The sequence below is a fragment of the Somniosus microcephalus genome, chromosome 15 (assembly GCF_052327205.1).
Source record: "Somniosus microcephalus isolate GS21.2 chromosome 15, FLI_Smic_1.0, whole genome shotgun sequence".
NCBI lineage: Eukaryota > Metazoa > Chordata > Chondrichthyes > Squaliformes > Somniosidae > Somniosus > Somniosus microcephalus.
The window spans coordinates 74783544-74807341 of NC_141001.1; the positions used below are offsets into that span (position 1 = coordinate 74783544).

Here is a 23798-nt window from a genome sequence, read left to right on the forward strand (position 1 = left end):
AGATACGTGGGAGGTGCCTCAGGATTGGAAAGTGTGCCTCAGGATTGGAAAGTGGCAAATGTGACACCATTGTTCAAGAAAGGGTGCAAGGACAATCCTGATAACTACAGGCTGGCCAGTTTAACATCAGTGGTGGGTAAAGTTTTGAAACAATAATCAAGGAAAAAAATAACAGGCACTTGGAGAGGTTTAAGCTAATTAAGGAGAGCCAACACGGATTTGTAAAAGGCAGATTGTGTTTGACTAATCTAATTAAATTTTTTGATGAAGTAACGGGGAGGATTGATGAAGGGAATGCAATGGATTTTTGGAAGGTGTTTGACAAAGTACCACATAGAAGGCTAGTTAACAAAATTGAGGCTCGTGGAATAGGTGGGTCAGTGGCTGTTTGGATAAGAAATTGGCTTAAGGACAGAAAATAGTGAGTTGTGGTAAATGGCTGTTTATCAGACTGGAGGATGGTAGACAGTGGTGTTCCCCAAGAGTCAGTGCTGGGGCCACTGCTTTTGATATATAGAAATGATCTGGATATTGGAATACAGAGTAGAATTTCTAAATTTGCCGATGACGCCAAACTTGGGGGTGTGGCAAACGGTGATGATACCAATCGACTGCAACAGGACATAGAAAGGTTAGCAGAATGGGCAGACAATTGGCAGATGGAATTGAATACAGAGAAGTGTGAGGTGATGCATTTTGGCAGAAGGAACAGGGAGAGGCAATATATAATTAATGGCACAGTTTTAAAGAGTGTGCAGGGACAGAGGGACCTGGGAGTTAATGTGCATAGGTCCCTGAAGGTGGCGGGACATATTGAGAGAGTGGTTAACAAAGCATATGGGATCTTGGGCTTCATAAATAGAGGTATTGAGTACAAAAGTAGAGAAGTTATGCTGAGCCTTTATAAAGCGCTGGTTAGGCCACAACTGGAGTATTGCGTCCAGTTCTGGTCACCACACTTCAGGAAGGATGTGAAGGCCCTTGAGAGGGAGCAGAGGAGATTTACCAGAATGGTTCCGGGGATGGGGGATCTTAGCTACAAGGACAGGTTGGAGAAGCTGGATTTGTTTTCATTAGAGCAAAGGAGGTTGAGTGGTGTTTTGATAGAGGTGTACAAGATTATGACGGGTTTGGATAGGGTAGACGGGGAAAGGCTGTTCCCACTAGTTGATGGTACAAGGAATAGGGGACATAGATTTAAGGTTTTGGGCAAAAGATACAGGGGGGATGTGAAGAAAAAACTTTTTTACACAGCGAGTGGTGAGGACCTATCGTAATATGGGATTCTATTTTAAGGGGAATAGATGGGCGTTTCTGCGGCCGCAAACGAGACTCCAGGATCGTGTGTTGCCTCCCTGGTGCAAGGGTCAAGGATGTCTTGGAGCGGCTGCAGAACATTTTGGAAGGGGAGGGTGAACAGCCAGTTGTTGTGGTGCATATAGGTACCAACGATATAGGTAAAAAAACGGGATGAGGTCCCAAAAGTTGAATATAGGGAGTTAGGTAAATTAAAAAATAGGACCTCAAAGGTAGTAATCTCAGGATTGCTACCAGTGCCACGTGCTAGTCAGAGTAGAAATAGAAGGATATTTCCGATGAATACGTGGCTAGAGGAATGGTGCAAGGGGGAGGGATTCAAATTCCTGGGACATTGGAACCGGTTCTGGGGGAGGTGGGACCAGTACAAACTGGATGGTTTGCACCTGGGCAGGACCGGGACCGATGTCCTAGGGGGAGTGTTTGCTAGTGCTCTGGGGGAGGGTTTAAACTAAAATGGCAGGGGGTTGGGAACCTGAGCAGGGAGACAGAGGAAAGGGAAACCAGGATAAAAGTAAAAGACAGTAAGGAGAAAAACAAAAGTGGCAGTCAGAGAAATCAACGGTTTAAATCAAACATGGCCACAGTAAATAATAATTCTAAAAGGTCTAAGAGCGTTAAAAAAACAAGCCTGAAAGCTTTGTGTCTTAATGCAAGGAGCATTTGTAATAAGGTGGATGAATTAGCTGCGCAAATAGAGGTAAACTAATATATGATATGATTGGGATTACGGAAACATGGTTCCAGGGTGGCCAAGGCTGGGAACTCAACATCCAGGGGTATTCAATATTCAGGAAAGATAGGCGAAAAGGAGGTGGGGTAGCATTGCTGGTTAAAGAGGGGATTAACACAATTATAAGGAAGGATATTAGCTCTGATGATGTGGAATCTGTATGGGTAGAACTGAGAAATACCAAGGGGCAGAAAACATTAGTGGGAATGGTAGATAGACCTCCAAACAGTAATGCGGAGTTTGGGGATGGCATTAAAAGGGAAATTAGAGAAGCATGCAATAAGGGCACAGCAGTCATCATGGGTGACTTTAATCTACATATAGATTGAGCTAACTAAATTAGTAACAATACTGTGGAGGAGGAATTCCTGGAGTGTATACGGGATGGTTTCCTGGACCAATATGTCGAGGAACCAACTAGACATCAGGCCATCTTAGACTGGGTATTATGTAATGAGAAAGGATTAATTAGCAATCTTGTACCAGGCCCCTTGGGTCGGAGCGATCATAATATGATAGAATTCTTCATTAAGATGGAGAGTGAAGTAGTTGACTCAGACAAGGGTCCTGAATTTAAATAAAGGAAACTACGATGTTATGAGGCGCGAGTTGGGTAGGATTGATTGGGGAATGTAACTCAAAGGGTTGACGGTGGATAGGCAATGGCAAACATTCAAAGACCGCATGGATGAACTACAGAATTTGTTCATCCCAGTTTGGCATAAAAATAAAACAAAAAAGGTGACTCAACCGTGGCTAACAAGGGAAATTAGGGATAGCATAAGATCCAAGGAGAGGACATATAAATTGGCCAGAAAAAGCAGCAAACCTGAGGATTGGGAGCAGTTTAGGATTCAACAAAGGAGGACAAAGGGATTAATTAAGAAGGGGAAAATAGAGTATGAGAGTAAGCTTGCTGGGAACATAAAAACTGACTGTAAAAGCTTTTATAGATATGTGAAGAGAAAAAGATTGATGAAGTCAAGCGTAGGTCTCTTGCAGTCAGAATCAGGGGAATTTATAATGGGGAACAAAGAAATGGCAGACCAATTAAATACATATTTTGGTTCTGTCTTCACAAAGGAGGACACACCTAACCTCCCAGAGATGTCGGGGAACATAGGGTCTGATGAAAGGGAGGAACTGAAAGAAATCAGTATTTGTAGGGAAATGGTTAGGGAAATTGACGGGATTGAAGGCCGATAAATCCCCAGGGCCTGATGATCTACATCCTAGGGTACTTAAGGAAGTGGCCCTAGAAATAGTAGATGCATTGCTGGTCATCTTCCAACATTCGATAGACTCTGGAACAGTACCCATGGATTCGAGGGTAGCTAATGTTACCCCACTATTCAAAAAAGGTGGCAGAGAGAAAACGGGGAATTACAGACATCGGTAGTGGGGGAAAATGCTAGAGTCCATTATAAAAGATGTAATAGCAGAGCACTTGGAAAACAGTGACAGGATCGGACAAAGTCAACATGGATTTACAAAAGGTAAATCGTGCTTGACTAATCTACTGGAATTTTTTGAGGATGTAACTGGTAAAATAGATAAGGGAGAACCAGTGGATGTGGTGTATTTGGACTTTCAAAAGGCTTTCGATAAGGTCCCGCATAAGAGATTAGCGTGTAAAGTTAAGGCACATGGGATTGGGGGCAAGCTATTGACTTGGATAGAGAACTGGTTGGCAGACAAAGCAAAGAGTTAGAATAAACGGGTCTTTTACCGAATGGCAGGCAGTGTCTTAGTGGGGTACCGCAAGGATCGGTCCTTGGACCCCAGCTATTCACAATATATATTAATGATCTAGACGAGGGAACTAGATGTATTATCCCCAAGTTTGCAGACGACACAAAGCTGGGTGGGCGTGTGTGCTGTGAGGAGGATGCCGAGAAACTCCAGTATGATTTGGACAGGTTGGGTGACTGGCCAGAAGCATGGCAGATGCAATATAACGTGGATAAATGCGAGGTTATCCACTTTGGTGTCAAAAACAGGAAGGCAGATTATTATCTGAATGGCAATAGATTGGGAGAAGGGGAAGTGCAACGAGACCTGGGTGTCCTTGTGCACCAGTCGCTGAAGGTAAGCATGCAGGTGCAGCAGGTGGTTAAGAAGGCAAATGGTATGTTGTCCTTCGTAGCGAGGGGGATCGAGTACAGGAACAAGGATGTCTTGCTGCAGTTGTACAGGGCCTTGGTGAGACCACACCTTGAGTATTGTGTGCAGTTTTGGTCGCCTTATCTGAGGAAGGATGTTCTTGCCATGGAGGGAGTGCAGCGAAGATTCACCAGGCTGATGGCAGGAATGACTTATGAGGAGAGATTGGGTCGATTGGGCTTGTACTCGCTGGAGTTTAGAAGAATGAGAGGGGATCTCATTGAAACTTATAAAATTCTAACAGGACTAGACAGACTAGATGCAGGAAGGATGTTCCCGATGGTCGGGGAGTCCAGAACTCGGGGTCACTGTCTAAGGATAAGGGGTAAGCCATTTAGGACAGAGATGAGGAGGAATTTCTTCACCCAGAGTGGTGAACCTGTGGAATTCTCTACCACAGAAGGCAGTTGAGGCCAATTCATTAAATATATTCAAGAAGGAGTTGGATATATTTCTTAAGGCGAAAGGGATCAAGGGATATGGAGAGAAGGCAGTAACGGGGTACTGAATTTGGATGATCAGCCATGATCTCATTGAATGGCAGAGCAGGCTCCAGAGGCCGAATGGCCTACTCCTGCTCCTGTCTTCTATGTTTCTATGACCTGGAATTCGCTGCCGACGGAAGTGGTGGAAGCGGAGACACTCAATGTTTTCAAGGGGAGACTGGATAGGCACTTGAGGGAAATAAACTTGCATGGCTACAGGGCTAGAGCGGGGGAATGGGACTGACTGGATTGCTCTGCAGAGAACCGGCACGGACTCGATGGGCCGAATGGCCTCCTGTGCCATTATGATTATGACTCCAATGTATTTTAGCACCACAGACTAAATGTCGATAATTTTGTTTTTCCTTGGAGTGATTAGGGTATTAAATCCTCTAATATTCAATGCTGCATAGATGGGAGTCCACATCAGATAGGGTTATTCATTTTAAAGCTTTGGGTTCTCATTGTCTGGAAAGAACTATAATTAAAAAGGAATCCATAGTAATGTCATAGAGACAAAAGGGTATGGTCTGATGAAGTCAACACTTTCAGACTAAGTTGTCCTAAGTACAGCCTTTTTATATGGCTTTTTATTCAGTGTACATTTCCAAAGTTACTTTGGAAACTTAAGCATTCAGTAAAGAAAATATTTTCCCGTAACTTTAGCCATAGTAAAAACATTGAATCCTCATTGGTAACTTGTGAATTTTGAGGATTGCAGTAGAATTTTGTTTGCACACTACCTTTTGTGTACATCATGCACTCGGATGAATTTTAGGTAGGGTTCTGATGGAAGTCTAATCTGTTTCTAAAAATATTACAAAATAATTTTGAAAATCTTTTAGAAAGATGTTTTATCTTCTGCTTTCACAAGATTTTAGTGCCTGTGTTGTGCTGTATTCCTCTACATATCTTCCACGTGCATAAGGTTAGATCATTAATGAATGGAGAGGTGAAGTCATCTGAAATGGTGATTGTTTAAGATATTTTGCCTGAAGGAACAGTGCAATATTTACCTTTTCCATCCCTCGCTGTGTATATACTGTGACTTCACAGCAATCCTCCAGTCTTTTCTCCTTTTATTGGAACTATGTCTCGCTGCCTCTCCTAGTTGGTGGACATGGGTTATTATTCTTTTTCAACCGACTGTTCTTTATGTAGGCACAACTTTATTCTCAACGGCATTCAGATCTCTGGAGTTGAACAAAATTTATAATTGCAGCAATAGAGCTTTTTTTGATTACCCACATTAAAAATATATTTCTTCAATCTGTCAGCACAAGACAGGATTCCTTTGATCATGAACACTCAAATAGAAATTAATTCATATAATGGGGGATTTTCTAGACATGATCAAACCAGTACATTCCAGTCTTTAGTTTTTGTCTTGGGTACTAATGACAGGTGAAGAGAGCGGTCTATTCCACATGGCATCTAAGCAGCCTCTAAATACTTCTTGATCAGGGCACATCTAGTGCTTTGGCCGGAGTGTATGTGGACATTTGTGCTGTTGTCAGAAATGCAAGATAGATGGGTCCTCCAGTGATGCCTCTGCTACAGCCACTTTATTTGGTTTATAAATGTAGCTGAGAGATAGTTGATAAAATAATCTTGACAATCATACTAGGTTGTTAGCAAGGCCATGAAGGGCTGTAATTCATTCTGGGGTTCCTCACTCCAAACCGGTATGGCTTCCTTGTAAAGTTTTTCTAAAGGATTTACCTCCACATTTGTGGCTTTCAAAGACTGATTATTTTAGCTATTTTGAAGTCCTTGACTTTACATTTGACATTGAGAGGATCATCTGCATTGGTTTTGATCATGCAGACATTCTTTGATCAAAATATCCACTTTGGATGCCTAATTTGACTTTGATTATGTTTTCCTTTGGGTGTAATGCTGTGTTACTGAAAATACTTGAGGTTCAATGTTCAAGTTGCCAATAAACGTCCCTGACCTGATTTCAGCTTCCAAGTATTCAGTGTTTGCTTTCACTGCAGATGTATCCATATCTCGGAAACTAGCTCTAACATGCTCCTTTTGAGAATTTAGCAAAGAAAGCAATTCAAGTCCTAATTTTGGTGGTGGTGGGGGAGGGGACTCTGATTTTTTTTATCAATTGCATAAAAAAGTGATCCCAGCTAAAAGATTTTTGGATATCCTCATAGCTGCTTGGTTTTAAATTTATGGACTTGGTGATACTATGAGATTTTAATTCAGGATGGTTCAGCTTGTATTCTCCACCCTGAAGCATTTTCTGAGAGCACTATATCTGGGTCTTGGGATTTGGGCTGACAACTCTCCTTGTGTTTGTGGCTACCAAGCTCTTGCTGAGGATTTTAGTTATTTTACCCAATAGTCTCCAGAACACTGCCCATTTATAACTCGAGTATGCTCAAGTTACAGATCAACAGATACTGTTCTTTATTTTGGTTGGGAATGTTTCTCTTAAAAAGTGAGAAGCAATGAATTGGTTGCAAATTGACTGGAGGAGCTGGCACTTCAGTTTCCAGAATCAGATCTTCAGTCAGTTTATGACTTAGTGCAGACACATACCAAAAAAACAGTTGAATTCAATTGTGTTTTTTCTGGGTACACGTTAGATCTCCTGTGCAACTTCTAGGAGGAGTGCCAAATCTGGTAGTAACCTTTTCAAATGGGGACAAACAGATGCTTTAGATTTTCAGCAGATGGCATTATTCGTAAATTTTAGACGTTATGACCACGTTGCGTGAAGTGACTTCAGGATGTTGAGCTATAATTCTTTCAATTCCATAATGGCTTGGAAAGCATGTTTGAAGCTACAGGACTTGAGTATTGATTGACTTCATGGGCTAGACTCGCTGTATAAAACAGAGGGTCAGATCAGTTATAGTGACATTGTTCTTAAGAGTAGAAGGCTTTTGCCTTTAGTAGTAAATATTCTGTAAACATCCAGAAAATCTTTACATTAAAAGCATTCAATGCAGAATGGAAGAAACTCTTGACGGCATTGACATTTATACTCCAATGTTCTGATTTTGCGTTATCTGCTCAGAATACTAAGGAAGTTCTCTTCACACTGTCAATTCTGTTAAAGCATTTTTAGTTGTACGGTTCATGAAGGTTGCATGGAGGATCAGACCCTTTAGTCGATTCTCAACACTAGCATGGTATTTCTCATTTTTCACACAATTTGTGTTTGTCATCTAAATTCTCAATTTCAAAGTAGTCACAGTCTTGCCTTGTCTGAAGCTGAGTATATTAAGCTCTTAGTGGATCCACTACATTTTTCAAATGCAGATAAAACTACTTTTGGACCCCTGAGGCATTGAGTGTGCTTCCCATCATTTAGATTTCACTGGCCTTTTTTGGTCATTGGTTGAAAGATCAGCACGATTCTCAGCAGTTATTTGACTCTTGGTGACAGAATCATGGGCAAACAATCTCTAAGCAACACATTAGTAAATGGTCTGTAATACACATCAGTAAGGGATAATCCCATTTTACCTGAGCCACAGCCACCAATACTCTGTCTGTAATGCAGGCATGTGGAGTAATACTGTGGCTAAATATAAATTAAACCTAAATATAAGTTCATCTCCCAAAGGGATCTTCTTTGCATATTGATATATTTCTTTTCCTCTGCCAATTTTATCTCCTTCCTCTTATCCTAAGGATATTCAGGCTTTCCTGGGGTACAACTCCAGAAATGTTGATTTATGCTTTGGTACCTTTGCTATATAGTGCGCATGATCTAGACTATTTGACATGAAGCAATCGCAGCCAATCCTTTGCTCTCCATTCTCTACAAATGTGCACTTCCTGTAGGGTTCTCTGGATAATGGTCAGAAGTAAAAAGCCGGTTCATTTTTTCTACTACCCTAGTCATGCTAAGGCTAATTGTAGTACTACCACTGCCTGGCTGCAGTCGACTAATACAAAAGATTGAGAATCAAATCTTGAACCTTCCTGATTTATGTGGATTAATTGCTCACTGAGCCATTGGGAGAGCTTCCACATTAGTCTCCAAGGAAGGATTTAAAATCAGATCATGTCCAATCCTGGGTTTTCCTTTTGGTTTTGCTGTGACAAATGTGGAGCATATGGATCTTTTTCTCAACAATTATCTGCTATATATATAAATAAACTAGGTGTGAGCTTCAGTATGATATTTTCACCAGGGGATGTGGAAGATTGTGGCTATAGCAAGGCTGTCGTAAGCAAAAGGGGGGCTGACCCTGTGATATTTTTGTATTTCAATTCAATTCAATTTTATTTGCCATATGTAACCAGTACAAGTACAATGGAATGCTTACTCCCCGTAGGGACACGTCAGCTATTCTTACAGCGCTGTGAATTTCTTATACTTGTGAAGGATAAACTCAATAAGGAAGAACCAATAAGTAGATGACTTGGTAATATTATCTGTATACTGTAATATAAATTTTATATATTTCAGTCTGTAAACTTCTCATTTTTTCTTATCCCATCACATTTATTAAAAAAAAGTAAATGTTCCTACTTGTAAGTCTGACCATAAATTGTGGCATCACTCCTTTTATTAATTATCCAGTTAACCCCACTTATCAAAATAGTGTATCTTTATGGGTATGATGTGCCTTTTTTGTCTTGTACAAGATCTGTGGACGCTTCTTCGGTTCTTAAGTTAACTTTTTTATACAAGTCCACAAGTTTAGCCATTAGCCAAGTAGCCATTGCTTTCACTAATACTGCAATTATGAAGCAACTTCAACTCATTTTAATTGGCATATTTGTTGTAAAAGGTTGCAAACTTATGCAAAAAGCAGCAAAAAAATAACTGCACATTCTGGAAATTTGAAACAAAAACAGAAAATGTTAGGTTTATAAACAATGTTGCCCCTAATGTTTTTGAGTGTGCTGCCTGTTTAAGGGGCTGTGCGGTGAAACTTGGAAAAAGCCAGTCCCGGGCTGCACGGGACCGGCATACAGCTGCATGGCCGGACAGCTTATAGGGAACCATGGTCATATACCAACTGTGGAGTGAACAGGGAAGTTCATGTTTCAGGTGTAGAACTTTTCAGTTCTGAAATGTTAACTTGTCTTTTAGTTGCATTTGGGATGTGGGCAAAACTGGTAATGCAGCATTTACTGGGCTGAATGGCCTGTTTCTGTGTACAGTTTTTTAATGTAATTCTATGCCCTTCTCGAGTGGCCCTGAAGGCACAAAAAATCAACCATGGCGTGTAGGACTGGAGTTGCATGTAGGTCAGACCAGGTAGGGGTGGCAGGTTTCCTTCCCTGAAGAACATTAGTGAACCAATTGGGTTTTTATGACTTTATGGCAGCTTTCGTAGTCATTTTTTTCTGATGCTACCCTAAAAATTCCCAGATTTATTGAACTCCATTTCAGAATTTATTATGGTGGGATTTGAATCTCCAGATTGCTAGTCTGCTATGCTACCAAACCCCTGTTATCTCACAGATGCTGACTGTCTAGTGTTCCAGCATTTTTGGTTTTACTGCATATTACAATATTTGATTTGCTATACTTAATAATGAAGTTATGTGGTATGTCATTCTAGTCAGGGTAACTGCATTGAGAATCCATTTACTGGTAGCTCCAGAGAATGTAAATTTCTAGCAGTTACAGATTCTTGCCCCTGAGGTATTAATCCAAGCCACAGGTTTGTGCAGTAGAACAAACAATGTGTGAGGTTGTCCAAGGAAGAATGTTGGAGGCATTCCTTGTACTTTGACTTCTCAGCCAGAACATGTGCCTATTTCCCCCCATGCCACTGGCACTTGTCGATACTTAATGTTCTCCTGCTTTTGACATCAGCTGCCCTACGATCTGTTCCTCTGAGAAGCAATGTCTTCAAAACTAAAATGTTATAATAAAATTTTCCAAACTAAAATGGCACATACCAAATCGGCTCAGAAAAAGGAGCAGATCATTTTGGGAGCGCAGAACACACCACTTCGTCCTCTGACAGCTTGTGGAGAAACAGAAGAAACTTGGGTCTTCATGTGCGGTATAATGCACAACCATCAGGTTAGGGTGTAATTCACTCCCTGCCCCCACTCTCAAACTGCCTGCTGACTGACTGACTAAGCTCAAAGTTCACTATTTGGATGAGTGCCAGAGTATTTCTAGCATATGGAACCATACCCCAGTGTGATTCAAAACTTTTAGGAGAGCAGAACTGAGGGAATGGGGTGAAATATATCCTCTTTTTCATTGTACAGTTTAATTGTTATGCACATTATAATCAAGTTTATTGGAAAGTATGAATCTTATTTTCCTACATGGGCATTAATAGTGCCTGATAAGACATTCTGATTATTGAATTGAATGGTATAGAATAAGGCCATGTTAATGTTCACCTCAGTCTTTGTTGTATGTCGCTCATAATTTTGTATTTTATTGCTGCATAAAGTAAATCTCAGCAGCAGAAGGATGAGTGCCCATAGCAGGATTGGAAATTATGATAATAGAGATTTTGAAATAAAAGAAATTAGTTTGAGAAGACAGACCCGTTTATACTTTCCTGCTCTCAAAATTCCCCCAGGTTTTGCAACTGTTCATGCACCATGAGGTATTAATGACCTGCCTGATGGAAGTGATTTGATTTGAAATCTTCAGGTCTTCATTGGCTGTTTATACAGACCTGATGTGAATCATCTGCTTGCTGGAACAACTTGGAGCAGCCGAGATGGGAGTTGTTCCTCAGAAATCCAAAAGGTGTAAATACTTTGGCCATTTGCACTTGATTGGTAAATGCACATCCAACAGCGTATCTGTCACTGCACAGGAATTTATTTTGCTCAGTTTGTCTGAGCACTACATAGCTGTGTTTGTGACCCTGGAATACACCTGCCTTACTGTAACTGATGTAGCCTCTTGTTTGATTTTGTATGTGCTTTTTTTTATGTACACAGAAGTCTAAGTTGCATTATTTAAGATTTGCTTGCACAAATAATGAAAATTCCAGCTCACTTTACTCTTAATCCGTGGAAAAATAAAGGTCCACTTTATTAAAATTAAATGTTATTTGTAACTGGAAGGAAAAGCTTCCAAATTGATCAGTAATTTCAGGAACATTAAATGACTGGGAAAGCCGCAAGATATGTATTACTCCAGTGGCTTGGTATCTGTGTAAGAGAGAGAAAATTTGGTTGATGAATAAAATACTTTTTTTAAGTTTCAAATTGTTCTAGCCTCAAGAACAACCAAAATGAAACTTAATACTTATTTCTTAGCACTGACACACTGCCTATTCAAACTCAGCATCTACTTTTGTGACATAAATAATTAACATAGCTACATGCAATAGTCTAACACTGCATCATTGCCTCAACAATAATCAGTCTTTTTTTGACATTACAGGTATTACGTTAGCAACACGTTTGACATTGTTTCAAGCTGCAAGTTTTCAGTTTCTACATATCAATTTTTGTTACCTGAAACTCACTTTTTTTAATACTTTACAATGTTCCAATATAGAACAGGTGCCCCTTCTGGACACACAAACATGTACTGATGTATCAAAAAACCGTGGCAATACACGTCCTATAAAGAAGCCTGCCAGTGTGAACTATATACGGCCCTGTGGGAATAGTGATTTGTTGGCAGCAAATACTCCAAGGAACCAGAGGGTCACATCTGAGTCATTCACCCTTGTTCTAGATATCTCCAGTTGCACCACAGCGCTTGCTACCATCTGTGCAAAAAATGCATGCACTTGTATGTGCTCATGTGTCTTGAAGTAGAAGGACTGAAGCAATTAATACATTTATTAAATGTGCCCTTCTATGCCATAGGCACATATTTGTGCAGAGGACCAATGCAGCTCTTAGCCTTGTATGCTATGTAACCAGATTGTTCCAGGTCTTTATGTATCAACTCCTTCAATCACATTTATGCACTACTTCCCCATGGCTTTTTTAGTCACTTGGACAGCCTTTCTTACCATCCATTATGTGTGACCAAAACAAATGAGCTGCTTTTATTTGGAGAGTAGGGTATCATTGACGGCAGATTGCTTTGTCCTTTTCCCTGGTGACCCATTTCATATGCTGCTTTCAGCTTCTGTGAAGAATGTGCCCAGGCTGGCAGCCAGCTCACTTTCTTTCGGTGGGTCTAGCTGGCTAAATTTCTGCAATGGAGTAAGCACTAGTAGGCTGCAATGTAGATGCAGAGTTTTGTTTGTAGAGAGATGTGATGTTTTATGCCATTTAACTTGTTTCATTGCTTATCGTATCGCGATTTAGCCCCCTTCCTGCTGATGAAGCATTGCTTTTGCATTCATAACTGAATTTGGTTACTGTACATATAAATAATTGTATTTATTGTACAAACTATATATACATTAATCTATACAATAAACATTGCCATAGAGCAACTTGTACAGTAAACAAAATTTTTAAACTAAACAGCAATACTGTACTGAACTGAATTTGTTTCCAGAGAAATATTTCTCCTTGAAATTGAGCTAGGTCCAGAAGTAACCATACCATTGCCTAATATTGTATGTGAATTTGTTTGGTCCATTTTTCTATGTGCTGGAGCTTGGCTAATTTGTAGCTTGATCCAGGCAGAATAAAGACTACAATTTGAGCCCACTCAATCCTGATCCTTTTTCAGAATAGCCTCAGATGTTTGGCCCAAATGCAGCATTATAGACGAGAATGAGGGTAATGTGCCACGGACATCTGCCAACTATCTCATTCATTTAATTAGTTTGCTTTTGCCCTTTCTCTGCTCCAGTTTTTCATAACTCCTCTGCACTTTAGTTGAATTGTAGCTGTTTGACAACATGCTGATTGTTTTTACGAGGATATTGTTCTAGAAATGTTAACTTTAATAAGACTTCCATTATCCTCTCTTTTTAAAGGAAATTATCACCGTTAATCTTTCATTAAAAAAACCCTCCAAAACAAACCAACTAAATATTTTTTTTTATTGGACAATGAGTGTTAATGGCATAAGTGAGGGAATTTGCTGGGAGCAGTTACTGAGCTGCACAGTGGAGAGAGAGCTGGGTTATTGCAATAGGGCAGTGAGAGGGATGCTGTAAGTTGCTTTCAGCACCTTTGGCCTACTGAAGGGAAAATCAGCCACTGTTCCAGTTTCTGAATGTCACCAGTGATCCTCCTACTGAAAAGTGAAAACATTGCGATCTTAATTCAAATGTGTACTTGGTTGATTCAGCTGAAACCTGGATTCAAATGTCGAGCTCTGGTGCTGGAGCTAATCAGGTTGCTACAAGTTCAAAAGATTGTTTTAACAAACAGAACTTAACTGAAACATTTCAACTTTTCCATAACATACTATTGCGAAAAGAATAGGAAAATGCAGTTGCAGCACTGTGATGTCTCAGTTCTGATTTTATTCTGTGCCTCGAGTGTAATTAGCAGGCTTTCTTTGATAATTTCTATATTTTTAATAGCTTATTGTTCTTTGGGAATTTTTATATTTTGTTACAATTGTATAAATACTTTTTAATTAAAGTGTATATTTGTAACTCCACTATCAGAAGACATAGTGATGAGGAAAGGCTAGAATAAAACTCACCTTGAAAGATGATGAATGAGAAGGCGTATTTATTTAGTAACGTGTACATTTGAGGCAATGATGCAGTATATTTGTCACCATGTTGACTACTGCCAGCACAAACTTCTGTTTAGGCTTGCAGAGACTGCACTCCAGATTGCCTCAACTCGATCTGATCAGACCTTACATTCATAACATTTTGTGACTCAAATACACAAGATGTGTTAATATTCAAAGATGGTTTTATAATTGGCAGAGCTTCGCTTCAGTGCTATTTCAGCTGGTTAGTAAAAAGGGTCACTGGAGCCGTCCTAAAACAAAATAGTACAGCAGATTTCCAGTGAGCAATGCTCAAGTGAAGAAGCTTGGCATGCAGCAATCACTTGGGATGCTCTTGTTCCTATGGAGAACATCTCATTACAGTACTACACTTTCTTTTGTTACTGGTGGTTTATTTTGTGAAAACATTCCTAAGTACTTGTGTATACGCTTCATTTAGTATAGCAAAATGTCATAAGGTGCCCACAAAGGGATGGGAAATGCACATGGAGTAGGAGTTGAGACAAATGATCAATGACACCATCAAAGAAATAGGTTTTGGAAGGGAGAAGCATACAGTGGGTCAAAGTCAGGAATGTGAAGTGTGCAAACGGCATAGTTCCTAAAAGCATGTACTCTTTGTAATAAAATTATTTTCTAAAAACTCCAGTTTATTTTTAGAATATCCTGTGTGTGTGTGTATATATATATTTTTTATATATATATATATATATATATATATATATATATATAATGACTGGGTGGGTTGAAGGGTAGTGGCTCAGATACTACACACTGGGTGTCCTTGCACCAATCTCTCTGGTAGATAACACATTTTCCAAACATTGTTTTGCCACTTTCTTATTGGGTGAGTTGTACACCACTCGAGCTTTTATGCTTTCTTACTCCGTATTTACTGGGAGGTAAATTATATTTATTTTTGGTCTTATTTTGCAGGCCGGGGAGGATTGATAAGGCCCAGAGGTATGAATAAAAAGATTGTAACTGCGACCCAGATGACAGCTCAGGAAGTGATTTAAACTGGACCCTCCCTCCCCATGCCTGATGGAAGGGCTTTTTGTGCAACTGTGAAATGTTTCAGACAGCAACCATAAACAAATACCAAAAGAATTGATGGATTATTGTACCCCCTACAAACCCGACTTGTAACATCCAGCTAGTCCCCGGCAGTGGAATCGAATGCCTCCTTTGTGGCAGTGATTGCACATGGTGATTTTTAAAAAAACAAAAATACCCTAAAATAAAACACACACTGATGTAACAAGAAACGCAAAATAAAAGTTTTTACAAAAATGGAATCATGTTTTTCAATGTTTGTTTCTTCCTGTGTTTGGCCTGTACTCGTTATTTAATTCTTGTTCCTCTTCTCCTAAAATAGCTTTCTGTGATGGCACAGTTTACAGAAGATTTCACACAAGTTCAACAATTATTTTCCAAGATTTCTAAGCAAATGTCTATAATATTTCTCCACATAACCACTCATTCTGCAATTGAATCTTCATGAAATGAGCAAAGCACTTGAGTGTAAAACTAAAGAAAACACTTATGTAGGATGGGAAATGTAGTACAGGAAACTTTGTGCTATCCGGCACCGATGGGACCGAGCTGTTGCCGTCCCATCAAAACTGCCGGACAAACCAGCGCTAATGTTGAAACATACGGAGATTTTGAGCTCCGTATCTGGCAACAAACCCTGTTGCTTAGCAACAGCTTCTAAAAAGTTGGCCGTACCTTGCAAGCGTCTCTGTAGCTTAGTAACAGCTTCAGCGAGACCTTGCAGAGCCTGACTGGTGGGGAAAAAAAAGCAACGAAAAGAAAAAAAAAACCCTAACGAAACGGCTCCTGATTTTTGCCGGTGGCTCGAGCATTCCGGACAGTTAACCTCCGGCTAAACCAAAGTTTCCTGTATGCTGTTGTCTTTAGAAAGACAATGTAGCAAATGGTTTGTGGAACATTTTAAAAAAAAAACGACATTTCTGTCATTAAAAATTCTGCATTTGACAGCAAGAATGTTGGATTTGCACCAGAGACTGGAGTTTGAATTCCAATCTTGATGTGCTTCCCTTGGAGAGGTGCAGGAGAATTTGCTAGGAAGGAGCCTCCTTCATTATCACTCAGTTCCACAAATGCTGACCACGGTCTGCCCAAGTGGCTATTCATGTGTGAACTTAGACTGAGAGTACTGGCAGACTGTTTGATCATTTTGGGCCTCATAACTGAGCCTGACATACATGCATTTATACTATATACAGCAGTATAGACGTCAACAGCAGAAACTGTATCTTTGTTTAACTTAACCCAGTCACCATAGTCCAGGTGGAGATTGGTTAACTCCGAACAGACCAAGGATTATATATCGGACATACCTGGTTTGAAAGCTCAATACCACAATTCATCACTACCTCTTGAACAAAGTATCTGAGCTGCTAAATTTGAGAAAGCTGTGTTAATCCCAGTTTATACTAAGGGCATCTAAGTTTCTCCATTTGTAAAGCCCTTCCTTGTCTGATATCTTTAACTTGTGCCCTAGAGACTGCTGCTGAAGCTACATCCACAATGAGGTGGTGAAATGAGGAATAATTTTATACATGTAGTAGAATTGGAAGTGTGCTTGAAATTGAAATTTGTGATTAATTACAGTTGAGACTTTTTAAAATTTAGTAAGCTTGACTCAAGTATCTGTCAATTGTACAATTTCCAAGTACTAAATCACTTCCCAGTTACTCCAGACATAGGATTCTTGATCAAAGTTAATCAGTTCAACACAAGAAAAATGCTTCCTCCCCCCACCACAGTGTATATTGTTCTCAGAAGGGTAGAATGGTGACCCTGCAGATGTTGGCATAAATTGTTAATACTGCTCCTTGCTCAGTTTATCAAAATTACAATGTGGTGGATTCTAGTACAGAAGAAATAGACGACGCTTTCCTAAAGACTCAGGTGGGTAAATGCATTGGCTGCTGTGGTACTGACCCATGGAATTTTTTGAGGATGTAACTGGTAAAATAGATAAGGGAGAACCAGTGGATGTGGCGTATTTGGACTTTCAGAAGGCTTTCGATAAGGTCCCGCATAAGAGATTAGCGTGTAAAGTTAAGGCACATGGGATTGGGGGCAAGGTATTGACTTGGATAGAGAACTGGTTGGCAGACAGAAAGCAAAGAGTTGGAATAAACGGGTCTTTTTCCGAGTGGCAGGCAGTGACTAGTGGGGTACCGCAGGGATCGGTCCTTGGACCCCAGCTATTCACAATATATATTGATCTAGACGTAATATCTCCAAATTTGCAGGCGACACAAAGCTGGGTGGGCGTGTGTGCTGTGAGGAGGATGCTGAGAAACTACAGGATGATTTGGACAGGTTGGGTGATTGGACAGAAGCATAGCAGATGCAATATAACGTGGATAAATGTGAGGTTATCCACTTTGGTGGCAAAAACAGGAAGGCAGATTATTACCTGAATGGCAATAGATTGGGAGACGGGGAAGTGCAACGATACCTGGGTGTCCTTGTGCACCAGTCGCTGAAGGTAAGCATGCAGGTGCAGCAGGCGGTTAAGAAGGCAAATGGTATGTTGGCCTTCGTAGCGAGAGGGTTTGAGTACAGGAACAAGGATGTCTTGCTGCAGTTGTACAGGGCCTTGGTGAGACCACACCTTGAGTATTGTGTGCAGTTTTGGTCGCCTTATCTGAGGAAGGATGTTCTTGCCATGGAAGGAGTTCAGCGAAGATTCACCAGGCTGATACCTGGGATGGCAGGAATGATGTATGAGGAGAGATTGGGCTTGTACTCGCTGGAGTTTAGAAGAATGAGAGGGGATCTCATTGAAACTTATAAAATTCTGACAGGACTGGACAGACTAGATGCAGGAAGGATGTTCCCAATGGTCGGGGAGTCCAGAACCAGGGGTCACAGTCTAAGGATAGGGGTAAGCCATTTAGGACAGAAATTAGGAGGAATTTCTTCACCCAGAGAGTGGTGAACCTGTGGAATTCTCTACCACAGAAGGCAGTAGAGGCCAATACATTAAATATATTCAAGAAGGAGTTGGATATATTTCTTGAGGCTAATGGGATCAAGGGATATGGGGAGAAAGCAGGGACCGGGTACTGAATTTGGATGATCAGCCATGATTGCATTGAATGGCAGAGCAGGCTCGAGGGGCCGAATGGCCTACTCCTGCTCCTATCTTCTATGTTCCAGACCAGGAAGATATCAGTCTCTGGCCTGTGCTTGGTTAGCTGATCTCTCTGCTTGGACTACCGTGAGCAACTGATTGAGGACCTGGCAATACTAAAATAATTAGGTTTTGTACTATGCTAGCTGGGCTGACCTGGTATTACAATGTTGCAATATTAGGTTTTGCCAATACCAAAAATGTAAATAGAACTTCACCCTCTGGTGATAGATGTAAGTACTGCAAGTCAAATCCAGCCTCTAGAAAAGCTGTCCAGTTATTCAGGGAAGAAGATAAAAAGGCGAAACTGTCATGTAATTTCTAAATTTTTGGTTTACACTTTTTTCCGTTTTCTCTTGAAGGTATTGACTCTTGCCATGGTACAATTCCACGCGTGCTGTCCAAGTGACCGTTCATATGTGAGCCTAGACTGTGTGTTGGCAGATTGTTGGACTGTGGAGAGCTGAGTCTGTTCCCACCTGATTTCCACACATGCTCCTGATTGTTATCCTGCTGGAGATATGCAAGAACCATAGCTCATTTTTTTCTCCTTCGTCCTGCCACCATAGTCCAGGCAGACCAACTAACTTGACACAGCAACAAGGATTGAAGGGAGGGCCATCCTGATCTGTATGGGTCAGTACTGCAGCAACCAGTGCATTTACCCGCTGAGCCATTAGGAAAGCCCTAAATACATATTTTATAGTATGCATTGCTCTGTTTTATTCAGTCTTCCTTTGCAATCCCCAACAGGCAAGAGGTGGGATTTGATGCGCACTCTAAACAGACCATCAGCAATAAAGCAACCAGGAAATGTCACTTAAGTGTAACAGTCACACCGCTGCACAAAAATAGGATGCAGTTGGCTTTTTTAATGAATAAGTATTCTGATTCTTGCTGTTTTATAAGTGTCAGCAGGCTGTTTGACTATGGTCAGCATCATAACCAAATCTGATCCTTTGCTTAGCATCCATGTGTACATACAGTGGATAGTGATCGGGAACAGGAACCCTGGCTGATTTTTTTAATCTTTTATAGCCATGGGGTGCTCAATGCTACTTGGCACCTCAGGTGATTAACAAGCTCAGTCCTGACTTGGGAATAAACCAGGGTCTGGCTTGCTTGTATTGCTTAGTACCACACCAGATGGCTGGTACTTTAATTTTACTAAACAATACAGTTAGAATTAATGCTTTTGTTTGGTCCTCCTCCTGAAATACTGAGCTCCCCATGCTTCAATCAGTTTGAGTTCATGAGCCAGAACTATGCTCAAAAATGAAAGAACAATTGTAAATAAGTAGAGCTGATTTCAAATTCAGTCTTTGCAATGGAATTGGGGCCTGTTCAAAACTTGTACATGATATTTGATTTAATTTCTCAAAGTATGTTACTGCCCCTCTCCATTCTGTTCTGAAGTTGAATATAAATTCCACTATGGGGTTAGTAACAGCTTTTATCGTGTTAGGTAAAGTGCACTGAGAAATTGGAAATTCCAGGCAACTGTGTCTCCCACAATACTTCCAATTCTTGGAAAAACATTTGCCAAGCAAAGGTTATCCAAGTAATTATTCCATTATATTCAGATTTAATAGTTAAAATCATTTTTAAATGGTGTTTTGGAATAATGTGGTGCAGAGGTCCATTAACTAAATGTAGCAAAGGCAAAAGTCAATGTGTATTTTAGTGTGTATTAATGCACACTCTCAGCAAATCAGATTGTTTCTTTCCATTAATTTACAGTATATTAGAATTAATGAAAACTCACAATTTTGATAGGATTTTGTGGTGTTGAACTCTGCAATCAAGAGCTTTCAATTGAACGTTGCGTGGGTTTTCTGCAGTACTGCTGCTACCATTTAACCTTTTTTGCAGAATGTTTTTATCAGCTGTCATGTGCAAGAGACTGGGATATGGATACATTGTTGCTAGCTTTTAGATTTATACTTTCAAGTTAGAGAGATATTGGGGAGAATTTTAACTCTGGCACATTTGGCTGTTTATGCGTAATCCCCTCGAGGTGGGTTAGCAATTTAAATATACAAATGATTGCATTGGAGCGATATTTCAACATACTTTCAGATTTAATGGCGCATCCATGGGTTTCCCGTGCTTCCTGAAACTCACCATTGAAACCAAGGCGAGAACACAACGCAAGATCATGGGGCTCATTAATAATCAGGCAAATAGTGCAATAAATAGTCAGTGCCTCAGCTGCTTTGTTACTGACCACTGGGAAAGGGTTTGTTCACAGTACTTGTGGTGAGAGGTTAGTTTATACAGTTTTGACGTTTTGAGACTCTGATCACGATGGGTGGCGCCTTGGCTGCCTTAAATTAGCCTCGGACGAGGATCAAGATGAGCAGCAGCCTGCTGCGGAGAAAACTGCAGGTGGTGTGCACCAGAGGGGTCGAGCTCGCAGGAGGTACTTCCCACGTAACGGTGTGTACAGGCACAGGCTTAGCTTCCTAGACCTCTGAGAAGAACAGTACCTCCGGAGGGTGAGGTTGTCATGTCGGGTGTTGCAGACATCTGCAGCCTCCTAGAAGACAACCTGCTCCCTTCTGGACCTGGTGGCCACGCATTACCAGTGGCTGTGAAAGTGACTACTACCCTCAACTTGTTTTGCGTCCAGATCCTTCCAGGGCTCTGCCAGAGACGTATCCAGAATCTGCACACAAATGAATAAGGCAAGCACCTGATGGGATGTTTGTCAGGGCCGGCAATTATATCAACTTTGCCTATGATACTCCAGTCAAGATGAGTGGGTGCTCTGGCTGGCTTCCCACAGCTGCAGGGCGTCGGCGACTGAATACACGTGGCAATCTGCACCCCCCCCCCCCAGATCAATCAGGAGTATTCATCAACTGCAAGGGGTTCCACTTCATCAATGTGCAGCTGGTATGCAAGCACAAGAAAAGATTTATGCATGCGTGTGCCAGGTTCTTGGGGAGCTGCCTTGATGCTTTCATCCTTCGACAGTCCACGCTCCCTCAGCTCTTTGAACTTGCAAGCAGACTTAAGGGATGGCTACCAGGAGACAAAGGATACCCCCTTCAAACTTGGCTGACATCTGTGAGGAACCCAACCAATGAAGCCCAGGAGTGGTACAACGAAAGCCTTATGACAACCAGATGTGTCATTGAATAAGCGATTGGCATACTCTAGATGCACTTCAGGTGCCTGGACAGATCTGGAGGCGCCCTTCAGTACTCGCCAGAGTATCCAGAATGATTGTGGTGTGGTGTGCTGCGCCTTGCGCAACAGCGAGGATTGAAGCTGCAGGAGGAAGAAGGCACTGAGCACCCATCGTCTGCGGAGGAATCAGAAAAAGAAGTGGATGTAGATGGCGACCTCAGCGCAGCACCAGCTGCTGGCCAGGATACCAGGGATTCCTTTATAACTACAGTTCAATTAGTTAACAGCACTGGAGCCATGTTACAACCACATCAATGGCAAATCTCATTTCTTTTTCACCTTTCCCCCCCCCCCCCCCCCCCCCGCCAACAAATCCCACTGACTCAAGTAGTTCTGTTACCACCCAACCCCCCCATTGAACATTCCACCGCCCCCCCCATTGGTTCCCGTCAATTCATATCTTCCCATTCATCAACAAACAACTGAAAAGGTGAGTTGCCACCCAGCAGCTAAGAATGGCCAACTCGGAAAGTGGTGGCGTAATAAATTTTGTGAATGTATTAAAGAACAGTAACTTAACATAACATTTTGTCACACATCCATGTGCATACACTTGTGCAACTATAAAGTGTTACTCTTCCTACTGTTCCTACATGGTGCAACCCTTGTGGCTTCAGCAGAGGTAGAGGCCGACTGCTCAGATCCCTGCTCTGACTCCTGCGATGCTCTTGGCTGATGGCCTCTGGGTTTTGGAGCCCATGAAAGGAGACTGAAGGGGGAGCTGTGATGAAATATTCCATTCATCACTCATCAGTATTTCTCTGCCTGTGACTGTGGTTGGTTTCAGTTTCATTTCCATTGTATTGTACTGTGTGTAGGGCTCCGCCCATACCTGGCTCCTATGTAAGCTGGCCCAGCCTGCAGCACATCCAGTACGGCAGACCGCTGGATGGAAGATACATTCTCCTCTGTGTGTTACCTTCTAAGTCAATAAAAGCCTTGTTTTGTTTCGCTAACATCGAGTCTCGGATTTATTGAGGCACATCAGGAGCAATGGCTGAGAAGTGGTAGTATTTTGAGTGGAGTTCCCACTTCCATGTCTCGTTTCGCCATCATCCCCCTCATGGGTCAGCTGCACTTCACCCCTACCACTCTGCTGGAGAGCAGCTTAGTGCAGATCAGTGACATGCTGTAAGGCCAAGGTTAACGTATCAGTTAGCCTATTTAAGGCGCCAGACATATTGGCATCCAGAATCTGCACGGCAGTGGTCAAGGTCTGCATGGATTCATTTGATTGCTGCGATTGATGTTCCACAGAGTTAGTCACTCTATCCATGGAAGAAGACTTCCTTGCAATACCCTGTGACATCAACCCACTCGTGCTTGAGGTGGACTCCTCTATTCTCTCTGCAATCGTGGACAGTGTGTGTGGAAGGCCTGTCAGTACGTCACACATTTTCTGCTGCCCCTCAATGATTATCCTTTTGCATCGACAACTCCCCGGGGTACAGCATCTGTGTCCAGCTGAGTAGAGCTTGGAGAGGGCTGCACCCTCCGACGCAGACTTTCCACTGCTGTCCCAGCCACCACTGTCTGCTCTTGCTCACGTGTGAAGTGTGGCTCACCAGGTGAAAACCCACTATCTGTCTAACTCAACCCACTGAGTGCGATTATCTGCGCTGGTGCATGGTAAGCATGAGTCTTGTGATGGTGCACCCTCAGAAGGAACCAGCTCCTCTCAGGATCTGACATCCAGCGACAGCTGATGCACATGTGTAGGCCCTAGCGGAGAGAAAAGATATGAATAGTACTGGCAAGGTAAGAATGTTGCAACTTATCGTTATGAAGATGATCATATTTCACTCACTGCTGAAATCAAGTCAACGTGACTGTTCTATGATGTGGGTAGATATTTGATTCTGTCTCCCCATCTCTGATGGCCAGGGATGCTGAAATGTCACTAATCTCCTGTGCTTCCTCCTCTGCAGTTGTCAGCTGCAAGATCTGTGGAGGACCATCTCCAGTTCTCTTCCTTGTGTTTTGTGTTCTCAACTCCTGCAACGGGGGAAAGAACAGACCTAGGAGTGACTGCAATGGCATGTGTTCACTCGACGGATGCAGTTGGTGAGGGTGGCTATCCGGGAAAGGCAGGAAATTTCATAAAGATGAGGGTGAGTGGTAGTGGTGGATGAATAGATGGGGATGCGAGGA

At 41.6% G+C, this 23798-nt stretch overlaps 1 protein-coding gene across 6 annotated transcripts in view; it reads left to right on the forward strand.

Moving 5' to 3' along the window:
• caprin1b (cell cycle associated protein 1b) overlaps positions 1-15573 on the forward strand; it is a 121355-nt gene extending 105782 nt beyond the window's left edge. For all 6 annotated transcript variants that reach the window (XM_086008049.1, XM_086008053.1, XM_086008055.1 and 3 more), the window contains one exon: positions 15212-15573. In XM_086008049.1, coding sequence (XP_085864175.1) covers positions 15212-15294 — 83 coding nt within the window. In that variant the 3' untranslated portion in view covers positions 15295-15573. The remainder of the gene's footprint in view (positions 1-15211) is intronic.
• Positions 15574-23798: the final 8225 nt, after the last annotated feature.